The sequence below is a fragment of the Salvelinus fontinalis genome, chromosome 1 (assembly GCF_029448725.1).
Source record: "Salvelinus fontinalis isolate EN_2023a chromosome 1, ASM2944872v1, whole genome shotgun sequence".
NCBI lineage: Eukaryota > Metazoa > Chordata > Actinopteri > Salmoniformes > Salmonidae > Salvelinus > Salvelinus fontinalis.
In genome coordinates, this window is record NC_074665.1 from 49,342,837 (window position 1) to 49,357,777 (window position 14,941).

At 45.1% G+C, this 14,941-nt stretch overlaps 1 protein-coding gene across 3 annotated transcripts; it reads right to left on the reverse strand.

Annotated features, from left to right (window-relative positions):
• Nucleotides 1-426: 426 nt before the first annotated feature.
• Nucleotides 427-13,659, reverse strand: dydc2 (DPY30 domain containing 2). 3 transcript variants are annotated; one of them, XM_055924771.1, is made up of 9 exons: nt 13,587-13,649; nt 13,377-13,422; nt 13,128-13,278; nt 12,636-12,767; nt 7,935-8,039; nt 6,956-7,099; nt 6,345-6,488; nt 863-1,039; nt 427-702 (listed from the first exon to the last, which is right to left on the reverse strand). In XM_055924771.1, exons 3-9 carry the CDS (start codon nt 13,272-13,274, stop codon nt 673-675), a joined length of 879 nt encoding a protein of 292 aa, XP_055780746.1. In that variant the 5' UTR covers nt 13,275-13,278; nt 13,377-13,422; nt 13,587-13,649; the 3' UTR covers nt 427-672. The 3 variants fall into 3 exon arrangements, with proteins under 3 accessions (XP_055780746.1, XP_055780728.1, XP_055780738.1); XM_055924753.1 differs by lacking the exon at nt 427-702 and having other exon boundaries at nt 709-1,039; XM_055924763.1 differs by lacking the exons at nt 427-702; nt 13,377-13,422 and having other exon boundaries at nt 709-1,039; nt 13,587-13,659.
• Nucleotides 13,660-14,941: the final 1,282 nt, after the last annotated feature.

The window sequence follows — 14,941 nt, forward strand, 5'->3', positions numbered from 1 at the left end:
CAGTCCCTGTCTCGCCAGCAAAGTGATTGGATTGATGCCGCACAGGCATGGCCAATTACACTGCGTTAAAGATGCGATTAGACAGGCAGCCCAATTCTGATATTTTTGTCACTTATTGGTCTTTTGGCCAATCAGATGAGTTATGAAAAATAACTGACGTGAAAAGATCTGATGTGAATGGTCATACCAATTAGTGGAACATTTTAGAATTGGGCTGCCTGTTTAAATGCAGCCTCAGAGTGTCGCTATCACCATCAACCATGTGGCACATCCATCTGTAGCGTTCAAAGAGCACATGCGAAGCTGATCATATCTGCAGTGTCCTGCCTACTGCCATAGTTTTTCTAACTACTAGAACCAGAAAAAGAATCACCACATCAATTAAACATTTGACTGCTTAAAAAATGTCATTCATAATAAATACAATTGTAAGCACAACTTTACACAAATTTATTCAAAGCAAACTGAATAGACATATTGTTAAATTGACATATTACACAAGTTGAGATATATCTCCCTCTTGGAGACATCATGCATTTCATTAAGCGTCAGTAGAGCTTCTCTACTGATTTATAAGATGTAGAATGTTATAACATATAGATCTTTAGGCTATCATTGCATTTGAACTAACACCTTTGTCCAGATAATGTAGGAAAATTATCATTCCACATCTTAGTTGTCCTCCTCTTCCTCCTCTTCCTCCTGAAAAAAAGAACCGGGTTTAGATGGAACTGATACACTGTTTAAACCTGTTTTCCTTAGTCATTCACTCTTGAGTATATCTTCTTATATGTTATGCATGCTATCATTGTAGTTGAACAGTGTAAATGTCTCTCGAAACAAAAGCCTTCTCCGTGTTAACCTTCTCCTTGGCTTGGTCATCAGGAGTTGTATGTTCAAATGCCCCCTGTGACATCTCCGCTCCCTCCTCCACTCCCTCCTCAGATTGCGTCACATCGGGTCTGACATCATCACTCTCTGAGGCTGCCCCTTCTTGTGTGCGATCAATAGTGTCACTTGGGACAGGGTTATCGGTCTCCTATGTTGAGTTTGTCAGAGGGAAACTGGTTGAGTAATAAAACATGTTTTAAGCTTGCCTCTGACGTCACATGCAATATCGCCTTCTCCTCTGATATTCTGATCCCTGTCTGTTAACTCTTGGTTGACTGAAAACCTCACAACACTCAGTTTAAACACACCTATTCATCCCAGGGTTTTTCTTTATTTGTACTATTTTCTACATCAAAACTATGAAATAACACATATGGATTCATGTAGTAACCAGAAAAGTGTTTAACAAATCAAAATATATTTTATATGAGATTCTTCAAAGTAGCCACCCTTTGCCTTGATGACAGCTTTGCACAATATGCATTCTCTCAACCAGCTTCATGAGGTAGTCACCTAGAATGCATTTCAATTAACAGGTGTGCCTTGTTAAAAGTCAATTTGTGGAATTTCTTTCCTTCTTAATGTGTTTGAGCCAATCAATTGTGTTGTGACAAGGTAGGGGTGGTATACAGAAGACAGCACTATTTCAAATCAAATCAAATGTTATTACTCACATGCGTCGAATACAACAGGTGTAGATCTTAAAGTGAAATGCTTACTTACGAGCCCCTAACTAACAGTGCAGTTAAAAAAAAAAAAAAAAATACGGATAAGAATAAGAGAAAAGTAACAAGTAATTAAAGAGGAGCAGTAAAAACAATATATATACAGGGGGGGGGGGGGGTGCCGGTACAGAGTCAATGAGTGGGGGCACCGGTTAGTTGAGGTAGTATGTACATGTAGGTGGAGTTAATTAAAGTGACTATGCATAGATGACAACAGAGAGTGGCAGTGGTGTGGAGAGGGGGGGAAATGCATATAGTCTGGTTAGCCATTTGACTAGATGTTCAGGAGTCGTATAGCTTAGAGGTAGAAGCTGCTTAGAAGCCTCTTGAACCTAGACTTGGCGCTCCGGTACCGCTTGCCATGCGGTAGCAGAGAGAACAGTCTATGACTAGGGTTGCTGGAGTCTTTGACAATTTTCAGGGCCTTCCTCTGGCACCGCCTGGTATAGAGGTCCTGGATGGCAGGAAGCTTGGCCCCAGTGATGTACTGGGCCGTTCGCACTACCCTCTGTAGTGCCTTGCGGTCGGAGGCCGAGCAGTTGCCATACCAGGCAGTGATGCAACCAGTCAGGATGCTCTCGAAGGTGCAGCTGTAGAACCTTTTGATGATCTGAGGACCAATGCCAAATCTTTTCAGTCTCCTGAGGGCGAACAGGTTTTGTTGTGCCTGCTTCACAACTGTCATGGTGTGCTTGGACCATGTTAGTTTGTTGGTGATGTGGACACCAAGGAACTTGAAGCTCTCAACCTGCTCCACTGCAGCCCCGTCGATGAGAATAGAGGTGTACTCGGTCCTCTTTTTCCTATAGTCCACAATCATCTCTTTTGTCTTGATCACGTTGAGGGAGAGGTTGTTGTCCTGGCACCACACGGCCAGGTCTCTGACCTCCTCCCTATAGGCTGTCTCGTTGTTGTCGGTGATCAGGCCTACTGCTGTGTCATCGTCAAATTTAATGATGGTGTTGGAGTTGTGCCTGGCCGTGCAGTCATGAGTGAACAGGGAGTACAGGAGGGGGCTGAGCACGCACCCCTGAGGGGCCCCCTGTGTTGAGGATCAGCGTGGCGGATGTGTTGTTACCTACCCTTACCACCTGGGGCGACCTATCAGGAAGTCCAGGATCCAGTTGCAGAGGGAGGTGTTTAGTCCCAGGGTCCTTAGCTTATTGATGAGCTTTGAGGGCACTATGGTGTTGAACGCTGAGCTGTAGTCAATGAATAGCATTCTCGCATAGGTGTTCCTTTTGTCCAGGTGCGAAAGGGCAGTGTGGAGTGCAATAGAGACGGCATCATCTGTAGATCTGTTGGGGTGGTATGTAAATTGGAGTGGGTCTAGGGGTTCTGGGATGATGGTGTTGATGTGAGCCATAACCAGCCTTTCAAAGCACTTCATGGCTACAGACGTGAGTGCTACGGGTCGGTAATCATTTAGGCAGGTTACCTTAGTGTTCTTCGGCACAGGCACTATAGTGGTCTGCTTAAAACATGTTGGTATTGCAGACTCGGACAGGGAGAGGTTGAAAATGTCAGTGAAGACACTTGCTAGTTGGTCAGCGTATGCTCGCAGTACACGTCCTAGTAATCTGTCTGGCCCTGCAGCCTTGTAAATGTTGACCTGTCTAAAGGTCTTACTCATATCGGCTGCGGAGAGCGTGATCACACAATCTTCGGGTACAGCTGGTGGTCTCATGCATGTTTCAGTGTGATTTGTCTCGACGCGAGCATAGAAGTAGTTTAGCTCGTCCGGCAAGCTCGTGTCACTGGGCAGCACTCGGCTGTGCTTCCCTTTGTAGTCTGTAATGGTTTGCGGGCCCTGCCACATCCGACGAGCGTCAGAGCCGGTGTAGTACGACTCAATCTTAGTCCTGTATTGAAGCTTTGCCTGTTTGATGGTTCGTCAGAAGGCATAGCAAGATTTCTTATAAGCTTCCGGGTTAGAGTCCCGCTCCTTGAAAGCGGTAGCTCGAGCCTTTAGCTCAGTGCGGATGCTGCCTGTTATCCATGGCTTCTGGTTGGGGTATGTACGTACGGTCACTGTGGGGACGATGTCATCGACGCACTTATTAATAAAGCCAATGACAGATGTGGTGTACTCCTCAATGCCATTGGAGGAATTCCGGAACATATTCCAGTCTGTGCTAGCAAAACAGTCCTGTAGCTTAGCATCTGCTTCATCTGACCGCTTTTTTATTGATCTAGTCACTGGTGCTTCCTGCTTTAATTTTTGCTTGTAAGCAGGAATCAGGAGGATGGAATTATGGTCAGATTTGCCAAATGGAGGGCAAGGGAGAGCTTTGTATGCATATCTGTGTGTGGAGTATAGATGGTCCAGAGTTCTTTTCCCTCTGGTTGCACATTTAACATGCTGATAGAAATTTGGTAAAACTGATTTAAGTTTCCCTGCATTAAAGTCCCCGGCTAATAGGAGCGCCGCCTCTGGGTGAGCATTTTCTTGTTTGCTTATGGCGGAATACAGCTCATTCAATGCTATTTTAGTGCCAGCCTCTGACTGTGGTGGTATGTAAACAGCTACAAAGAATATAGATGCAAACTCTCTCGGTAGGTAGTGTGGTCTAGGGCACTGCATCGCAGTGCTAGCTGCGCCACCAGAGTCTCTGGGTTCGCGCCCAGGCTCTGTCGCAGCCGGCCGCAACCGGGAGGTCCGTGGGGCGAGGTACAATTGGCATAGCGTCGTCCGGGTTAGGGAGGGTTTGGCCGGTAGGGATATCCTTGTCTCAGTATGTAAAAATGTAATAAAATGTATGCACTCTACTGTAAGTCGCTCTGGATAAGAGCGTCTGCTAAATGACTAAAATGTAAATGTAAAAAATGTCTGCATCTTATCATGAGATACTCTTCCTCAGGTGAGCAATAGCTCGAGACTTCCTTAGATATCGTGCGCGGACATATTTGTCGTCGGTCCAAATGATTAGCCAAGCAAGGGAAATTTGCAGCGTAAGCCCTTGTTTTTAATGGAGTTTGCGAGTGTACAATTATGTTCACTTCGGTGCCTGAAACACCCCACAATTCAATTTGCGATGTTTGTACATCCGCTAAGAAAGGTCAGCCCAAACTTAAAACCTCAACGTTAATATGGAGTCAACATACAAGTGTAAGTAAAAACTAATGTAAAAAAGTTAGAAATTGTGCTACTAATGCACAAACACGTCTCGTAAAAGTAATGATGTTTTTGTTTGGTTAGCTTTTGGAAATTAATTTGCTAGCTATCATACAGTAGGCATATATTAATAATGATACAGTTAATATAAGTAGACATGCAATCATAATTGACTGAAGCACATATAAAGCACCCACAAGCTGGCTGAAAGCACAATCATCGCGGGATGAACGAGTGACATATTTCCGGGCAAGGGCGGTCCATTTAAAAATCATTCCTTCCTCCCTTGCCCTTTGCCCTGCAAGTGTACCCTCGTCAGACGTCATGATACGTCATCAGAAGTGTCCACTAATTTGAGGGCTGATGGGATAGGGTGTGTCTTTTAAGTGTTTAAAATGCAGCCCCAGAGGTACCTCTGCTGCAGAGGATAAGTTCATTAGAGTTACCAGCCTCAGAAATTGCAGCCCAAATAAATGCTTCACAGAGTTCAAGTAACAGGCACATCTCAACATCCACTGTTCAGAGGAGACTGCGTGAATCAGGCCTTCATGGTCGAATTGCTGCAAAGAAACCACTACTAAAGGACACCAATAAGAAGAGACTTGCTTGTGCCAAGAAACACAAGCAATGGACATTAGACCAGTGGAAATCTGTCCTTTGGTCTGATGAGTCCAAATTTGAGATTTTTGGTTCCAACCGCCGTGTCTTTGTGAGACGTAGAATAGGTGAACGGATGTTTTCCACATGTGTGGTTCCAACCATGAGGCATGGAGGAGGAGGTGTGATGTGTGGGGGTGCTTTGCTGGTGACACTGTCAGTGATTTATTTAGAATTCAAGGCACACTTAACCAGCATGCCATCACAGCTTTCTGCAGCGATACGCCATCCCATCTGGTTTGCACTTAGTGGGACTATAATCTATTTTTCAATAGTATAATGACCCAACACACCTCCCGGCTGTGTAAGAGCTATTTGACAAATAAGGAGTGTGACGGAGTCCTGCATCAGATGACCTGGCCTCTACAGTCAACCGACCTCAACCCAATTGAGATGGTTTGGGAGAAGTTAGGACCGCAGAGTGAAGGAAAAGCAGCCAACAAGTGTTCAGCATATGTCGGAACTCCTTCAAGACTGTTGGAAAAGTATTCCAGGTGAAGCTGGTTGGGAGAATGCCAAGAGTGTGCAAAGCTGTCATCAAGGCAAAGGGTGGCTACTTTGAAGAATCTCAAATATAACATATATTTTGATTTGTTTAACACTTTTTTAGTTTTGGTTACTACCTGATTCCATATGTGATATTTCATAGTTGTGATGTCTTCACTATTATTCTACAATGTACAAACAATTTGTAAAAGTAAAAAAAAAAAACTTGAATGAGTAGGTACTGGTACTCTTTTCTTCTCTGGCACTCATTTCACCATGATCTTTCCTCTCTCTTCTCCTGGTTTGTCATCCCTTTATTTTGTCTTTCCTTCCCTGAATGAATATTATTTTGTCAATTGCTAGGTCTTTGAGTAAAAACAGATGGTAGACATCCTCAGCATATCTCTAAAAATACAAATACATAATCAACCATTTTAATCTGTCTTGGGTGTGTCCGATGAAGCCATCACCTTCTCTTGATCCTGATGTTCCTGTCCCTCCTCAGACATAGTCTCATCTGGTTTGACATCATCATTCTCTGGTCCTGAGGTTGGCTCTACTTGTGTAGAATCAGCATGTTCACTAGTTTCAGGTTTAGCAGGTTCATCAGTCACCTGTTGAAAATGTTTTTGGAAGAAAAATGACTGGGTTCAGTTCACTGAATGTACTTATTCTCTCTCGTCTTCTGGTGTTGTTCAATAATAGTGTGACTGTCTGGCTAAAAATGTCCTCACTGCATCTCAAAAGGAAAATATTTTTTCAGGTTGATTATTCAGCTTTCCTGATTCTTTTATTCTTGCTCCTACTATCTTTTCATTCATGCAGTCCTGAAATCAACATTGACCGTCTCTTTCAGTCCTGAAAACTACATTGACTGTCTCCCAAGACCCAATGACTTGTCTCCTTTTCAGTGATCTATGATCTTTACAGTACACTTGTCCAAAGTATCCCCTCTGTCTTGTCTAGACATTCCTCCCTCTCTTTGTCTGGCACACATTGATCCACGTTCTTTCCTATCTCTTTTCTAGTTTGTTATTTCTCATGTCCCTCGTTTCAGTCTTTGTTCGGTATAAGCCATCACCTTTTTTTGGTCTTGATGGCGAGGTTTGTGTTTGTCTTGTGGATCCTCAGTTTGTCCCCCCTCATCATTCTCTGGTGCTGAGGTTGACTCTACCTCTATTTGTGTAGATTCATCAGGTTCACTGGTTTCAGGTTGATCAGTCACCTGGTGACCAGTTTGTGAGACAAAACAATATTAGAATCATTGCAGCCATTCATCCACATTTGTAGATTTCTAGTCCTCCTGCTCTCAGCTCTAGCCTGCACGTCTAGCCTTTCTGAATCAAATGTCTTGACCTCAGGGAGAGGGCAAGCCATGCAAAGAATGTGCAGAAGCAGTCATCATCAGCCAATGGACAGAACCGGAAAAGCCATCGGATGATACAGAGGTGCGAAAGACATGGTGACCTAGAGAGGATAGTATAGCAACCACCAAAGGCACACAGATTTTAGCGGAGTATTCTTGAGCTCTGGGACTGATGATCTTTGTCTTGAACTTCTTCAGTGACCTCCTCATTTTCAGAGGTGGAGGTGGTGGAGACTTCTGATTTCCTTGGCTCATTCTAAACGACACCTGGTGATATGACCCTGGTGGTCTGACTCTGACAAGACCCTGTAGGGTGCTCTTGAAATATCTGATGATGTGTTGATGAGATTAAACCCTGGACGATAAAATTCTCAACTCTCTCTCCAGCGGCTGTTCCTAATCTATATTTCAAAATGCAGTTGAAGCTCTCTTGTGAACATCTAGTCAAAACATGGACATTCTAAGCAGATATTACTAATTTGGTTTGTTTTCTTACCATTTTGAGATTACACTGGGTTTATTACGTTAAATCTAATTTAAGACTACCAACATTTATAAGACATCACAGATTCCCTGATATTAAGCATACACAAAAACATACAATCTATAAAAAAAAAAAAAAAAATGAAAACAACACATGAAAACGTTATATCTGAGGAACTGAGGAAGTCTTAAAATTCTACAAAAACCATACCCCATCATCGCCCTCCTCCACTGCAGCAAGCGTTGGAGGGTTTACTTTCTTGGGCCTTTCTGAAACTGGAGCCGGCGGAGGCGTCGCAGGTATTTCCTCAACTTCCTGAAAAGATAACAACACAATTTCAACCCTCATGGGTTTTAAACCGTACACACAAACACACACACAGGGCAGGTCCCCGCCGGGCTGCCGCCCTAGGCGAGATCCAAAGATGGCGCACCTACAAAACTAAAATAGTCCCAGTAAGCAAAATTACATTGAAAAGACGTCTAAAATACGGATTTTCCAGACGTTGAAGTTAGGTTCAATTTAGATTCTGAATAACAGGTGAAAATGTATTTTCCGTATGTTTAAAATACATATTTCCCAGGACGTTGAAAAGGCATATTTTCTGGATGTTGAAAGATACGTATTTTCCAGATGTTGAAATCTGGTTCATTTTTGGTTCTGAATGACAGTTGAAAATACGTATTTTACAGATGTTGAAAATATGTATTTTCCGGATGTTGAAATCAGGCAAAGTTTTCGTTCTGAATGAAAGTTGAAAAGAAGTAATTTATATACTATGTTTGGGCCAAATCAAGGCTGGTCCAGACCGCACCAAATCTGAGCCAAACATAGATGTCTATGATTGGTTCAGATTTGGTCCGGACCGGACCAAAAACCAATGTCTATGGATGTGGAAATCAAGGCCAGTCCGGACTGTATGGAAAAAAAGACGTTGAAAAGACGTCGGCATTGGTCCGTGCTTACTGAGGTAGCCTACAGTGTTGCCTGAAATAGAATTTTAGGAATGCCCATCTTTGAGGTAAAACATTCCTGATTCCTGTGACTAATGAATTTGGATACTTAATCTCTGAATATCAGCTACCCAACTTTATCAGGAGTTATCGTGAGCCTATTTGCAATGCGTTTACACAGTGGGAAATGCAGAAGTATTTTATTTTTCCCTATGATCAGCTTTTCAAAAATGTATGGATACACATTTGAAACCACTGATCATGACAATGGGGTGAAACTCCTGGACAACTGTAAGGGCTGTCTCTCTCCTCATCCTCGGACGAGGAGAGGAGAGAAGGATCATCAGACCAAAATGCAGCAGTAGGGAAATAGGCCATCTCTTTATTTGAAAAAACTATGATGGCAACACGAAAAAACAAAACACTTTCAAAAATACAAAACAAGAAAACGACGTTGACGAAACCTGAACATAAACTTACATAACTAAACGTAAACTCACGGACAGGAAACAGACGACATCAAAATAAACGAACAGCCAAACAGTCCCGTATGGTACATACATTCGACGACACAGGAGACAATCACCCACAAACAAACAGTGAGAACACCCTACCTAAATATGACTCTTAATTAGAGGAGAACGCAAAACACCTGCCTCTAATTAAGAGCCATACCAGGCAACCACAACCAACATAGAAACAGATAACATAGACTGCCCACCCAAAACACATGCCCTGACCTAAACACATACAAAAACAACATAAAAACAGGTCAGGACCGTTACAGAACCCCCCCCTCAAGGTGCGAACGCCGGGCGCACCAGCACAAAGTCCAGGGGAGGGTCTGGGTGGGCAGTTGACCACGGTGGTGGCTCCGGCTCTGGACGCTGTCCCCACACCACCATAGTCACTCCCCGCTTCTGTCTTCCCCTCCCAATGACCACCCTAAAACTAACATCCCCTAAATGAACGGCCAGCACCGGGAGAAGGGGCAGCACCGGGACAAGGGGCAGCACCGGGACAAGGGGCAACACCGGGACAAGGGGCAGCACCGGGACAAGGGGCAGCACCGGGACAAGGGGCAGCACCCGGATAAGGGGCAGCACCGGGATAAGGACCAGCACCGGGATAAGGGGCAGCACCGGGATAAGGGGCAGCACCGGGACAAGGGGCAGCACCGGGATAAGGAGCAGCACCGGGATAAGGAGCAGCACCGGGACAAGGGGCAGCACCGGGATAAGGGGCAGCACCGGGACAAGGGGCAGGTCCCGGCTGAGGGACTCTGGCAGATCCTGGCTGAGGGACTCTGGCAGATCCTGGCTGAGGGACTCTGGCAGATCCTGGCTGAGGGACTCTGGCAGATCCTGGCTGAGGGACTCTGGCAGATCCTGGCTGAGGGACTCTGGCAGATCCTGGCTGAGGGACTCTGGCAGGTCCTGGCTGAGGGACTCTGGCAGGTCCAGGCTGAGGGACTCTGGCAGGTCCTGGCTGAGGGACTCTGGCAGGTCCTGGCTGGACGGACTCTGGCAGGTCCTGGCTGGACGGACTCTGGCAGGTCCTGGCTGAGGGACTCTGGCAGGTCCTGGCTGGACGGCTCTGGCAGGTCCTGGCTGGACGGCTCTGGCAGGTCCTGGCTGGACGGCTCTGGCAGGTCCTGGCTGGACGGCTCTAGCAGGTCCTGGCTGGACGGCTCTGGCAGGCCCTGGCTGGACGGCTCTGGCAGGTCCTGGCTGGACGGCTCTGGCAGGTCATAGCAGGACGGCTCTGGCAGGTCATAGCAGGACGGCTCTGGCAGGTCATAGTCTAACCACTAGGCTACCCTGGGGCGGCAGGGTAGCCTAGTGGTTAGAGCGTTGGGCTAGTAACCGAAAGGTTGCAAGTTCAAATCCCCGAGCTGACAAGGTACAAATCTGTCGTTCTGCCCCTGAACAAGGCAGTTAACCCACTGTTCCTAGGCCGTCATTGAAAATAAGAGTTTGTTCTTAACTGACTTGCCTAGTTAAATAAAGGTTCAATGTAAGTCGCTCTGCATAAGAGCGTCTGCTAAATGACTTAAATGTAATGTAAATGTATAGCAGGACGGCTCTGGCTGGTCATGGCAGGACGGCTCTGGCTGGTCATGGCAGGATGGCTCTGGCTGGTCATGGCAGGATGGCTCTGGCTGATCATGGCAGGACAGCTCTGGCTGATCATGGCAGGACAGCTCTGGCTGGTCATGGCAGGACGGCTCTGTAGGGAGGAGAAGGAGAGACAGCCTGGTGCGTGGTCTAGGCACTGGCTGCGCTGGAGAGGAGGAAACAGCTGGAGAGAGAACCCGGAGAGACAGCCTGGTACGGGGGGCTGCCACCGGAGGACTGGTACATGGAGGTGGCACCGGGTCTACCGGACCGTGAAGGAGGACACGTGCTCTTGAGCACCGAGCCTGCCCAACCTTACCAGGTTGAATGGTGCCCGTAGTCCTACCAGTGCGGCGAGGTGGAATAGCCCGCACTGGGCTATACTGGCAAACCGGGGACACCACTCGTAAGGCTGGTGCCATGTATGCCGGCCCGAGGAGACACACTGGTGGCCAGATGCGTTGGGCCGGCTTCATGACATCCAGCTCGATGCCCAACTTAGCCCTCCCAGTGCGGCAAGGTGGAATAGCCCGCACTGGGCTAAGCACGCGTACTGGGGACACCGTGCGCTTTACCGCATAACACGGTGTCTTACCAGTACGACGCCTTCTACCTCCAAGGTAAGCACGGGGAGTTGGCTCGGGTATCCTACCCGGCTTTGCCACACTCCTCGTGTGCCCCCCCCCAAGAAATGTTTGGGTCTGACTCACGGGCTCCCAACCGCGTCGCCGCGCTGCCTCCTCATACCAGCGCCTCTCAGCCTTCGCTGCTTCCAACTCCTCCTTGGGACGGCGATATTCCCCTGGCTGAGCCCAAGGTCCTCTACCGTCCAGGATCTCCTCCCAAGTCCAGGAGTCCTTATTGCTCTGTTGAGCACTCCCTTGCCGCTTGGTCCTAGTTTGGTGGGTGATTCTGTAAGGGCTGTCTCTCTCCTCATCCTCGGACGAGGAGAGGAGAGAAGGATCATCAGACCAAAATGCAGCAGTAGGGAAATAGGCCATCTCTTTATTTGAAAAAACTATGATGGCAACACGAAAAAACAAAACACTTTCAAAAATACAAAACAAGAAAACGACGTTGACGAAACCTGAACATAAACTTACATAACTAAACGTAAACTCACGGACAGGAAACAGACGACATCAAAATAAACGAACAGCCAAACAGTCCCGTATGGTACATACATTCGACGACACAGGAGACAATCACCCACAAACAAACAGTGAGAACACCCTACCTAAATATGACTCTTAATTAGAGGAGAACGCAAAACACCTGCCTCTAATTAAGAGCCATACCAGGCAACCACAACCAACATAGAAACAGATAACATAGACTGCCCACCCAAAACACATGCCCTGACCTAAACACATACAAAAACAACATAAAACAGGTCAGGACCGTTACAACAACAGTTGTGATTGTCCATTACATATTGTCCATTTTACTTTGACCTGTCCTGTTTTTAGGATATGTTGTTTGTTAACATGGCAGCACATTTTTTATTTGATTTATCGTCATTTAGGTTAGGCTATTTTATCGGAGAAACCTGCATGATGTAAAAAGTGTCCGTCTCATTACATTGTCATACATTTTATCTCCAGCCTGTGGGCACTGCTTATCAGGGTGGCATCACACTCACCTAAAAAGCCCATATGCCACTGGTTTCGAGAAATTGTCATTGTCTTTGGGCAGAATTATGTGAGGTTTTATGTGAAGGTGCGTCTTGGTCAGTTTAGCACACACACACACACACACACACACACACACACACACACACACACACACACACACACACACACACACACACACACACACACACACACACACACAATACATACTTTTGTTTCTTTGGGTTCTTCTGGGACTTCCCCTGTGATTTTATATTCTTCCTCCTTCATCTGCCTCATGTGCACTGCCTCATCTATGGCTTTCTGCTGCTCCTGCTCCAGTTGCTGCTGGAGGGCCTTTTTCTGCAATGATCAGAGATATTCCAATAATATAACAATACTGGCTTAATAATTCTATAATCAAGCGTTTTTATATTCCTGTTATCTACCAACATTGAATGACAGTATAGGCTCAGAAAGGTATACATTGACGTAGTTAATCAAATCAAATTTTATTTGTCAAATGCGCCGAATACAACAGGTGTAGGTAGACCTTACCATGAAATGCTTACTTACAAGCCCTTAACCAACAATGCAGTTTTAAGAAAACTATTTACTAAATAAACTAATGCATACCAAAGAGCACGTCTGGATGAGATTGCCTAGACAACATTTGGGTATAGGCTGCCCCACAATGGCAATAGTCTGAACATCATTACTCACTCTCTCCTCATTCTCAATGTTTTCTTTATACTTGTAAATCCACTGTGCAAGAAATTCGATCGGGTCCATGGGGCGAAGCTCAGCCACTTCGGCTAATCCTTCTATGAGACATTTTCCCATACCCTTTTTCAAGTATTCTGAGTCCATTTTCCTGTATGCAAGAAAATGCCATAATGTATGAAGACAGTAGCTATAAATGTCAGCTAAGACAACAGGGGTACAAAATATGTTCTACTTAATTTTTTTTACCTTTAGCTCAGGCGTTATTGTTGCGTCGTTACGCTAGCTATCAAACCTATGAACAATAAAACAAGGTTTTCAGTGTAAAACGTTCCTATTTGTTTGTAAATACTTTCTAAACAAAATGTGTCGACGCAAAAGAGCATTGTTACTTTAATGTTACTATTTTATAATAGGATAAACTGACTCCAAATAGAATTGTTTTGAAACCAGACCCACCTGTCCTTTTCGTTCAGAGCGTCCGGATATGTATTTTATCTCCATGGTAACGGTGCTACTTCATACATCTTTCCTCCAGTTTTGTTGAGAAGGTTCCGTTTTGTCGTAAGAAGTAGAGCTTGCAAAGATGTACCACGTGCATTTTATTTATATTTTTTAAATATAGACTATAATTTCATTGAAATTACATATAATGTCACCAATTACAAGGTATACCACATATTACGTTTGTATTTCAACCCATTTACACTTCAGTAATGGTTTTATAGGCCTGTGTGAACTAAATAATTCCATTACTAATTGAAATAGAAAAAGGTTTGCTAGGTATCTTATACCTTTTGTTCTATGTGTAGTCAGGGTGCATGCTACAGTATTTACCTAGTCATCTATGACCATACATTACATTAGGGCAGGGAATCCATATAATTATTAGTAATTAGTCATTTAATAAGATCTGGGAGTCAGTGATTCGGGTTGCTATGAGGTTTCAGTTGCTCGTCTGGGGTCATTAAGTTTGAATCACACACACACACACACACGCACGCGCACGCGCACGCGCACACGCACACACACACACACACACACACACACACACACACACACACACACACACACACACACACACACACACATACACACACACAACTTTTTCACTGCACTCAGCAGAGATACGGTTTGTGATGTTTATCAATGATCCAATGCTTTTGTTTTGGTTGTGACATATTTTAGGGTTTAGGGTTCATGAAACCAGAGATTGTCAGGGTCACACACATCGGTGAGATATACCGGGATCCACCAACACACCCTGCAGGCAGCTGCCACATTCCCCATAATTGCTGAAGAGGAAAGGGGATCTCAGCCCTATGCACGCTGCCGTCTCACCAATCATCTCACCAACACCTGACCCAGATCCCCAAGCACCACCACATACCAAAGAGCACGTCTGGATGAGGACATTTGAATTGGAAAGGTTAGCATTAGTAATGGGAAATTGTAGGCTATTGAACACTTTATTAATATTACAACACCACTTCAATTAGACTGTTGCATCCATGGCTATATTTCTAGTGTACTCCATACAGGATGGATACCATGGGACAGTTCATATTTGAGAAGCTCATGTTCAAGTATGTCTTACTTTTCACACTTTGGAAGCTCTTGGAGGTGCAAATATTCATATAGGCCTATACCATTTAGGTCCACGGTGTAGTGTAAAATCAAATGCCACTTTAATTGGGCTGTTGGATAACTTGTCAGAAAATCTAATTATATACACCTAGAGCAAGAGTCATTGTCCTTTGGTTTGACCTCTGTCTGAACTCTGACCCCACTCTATGTTGTCGTTACAGTATGGG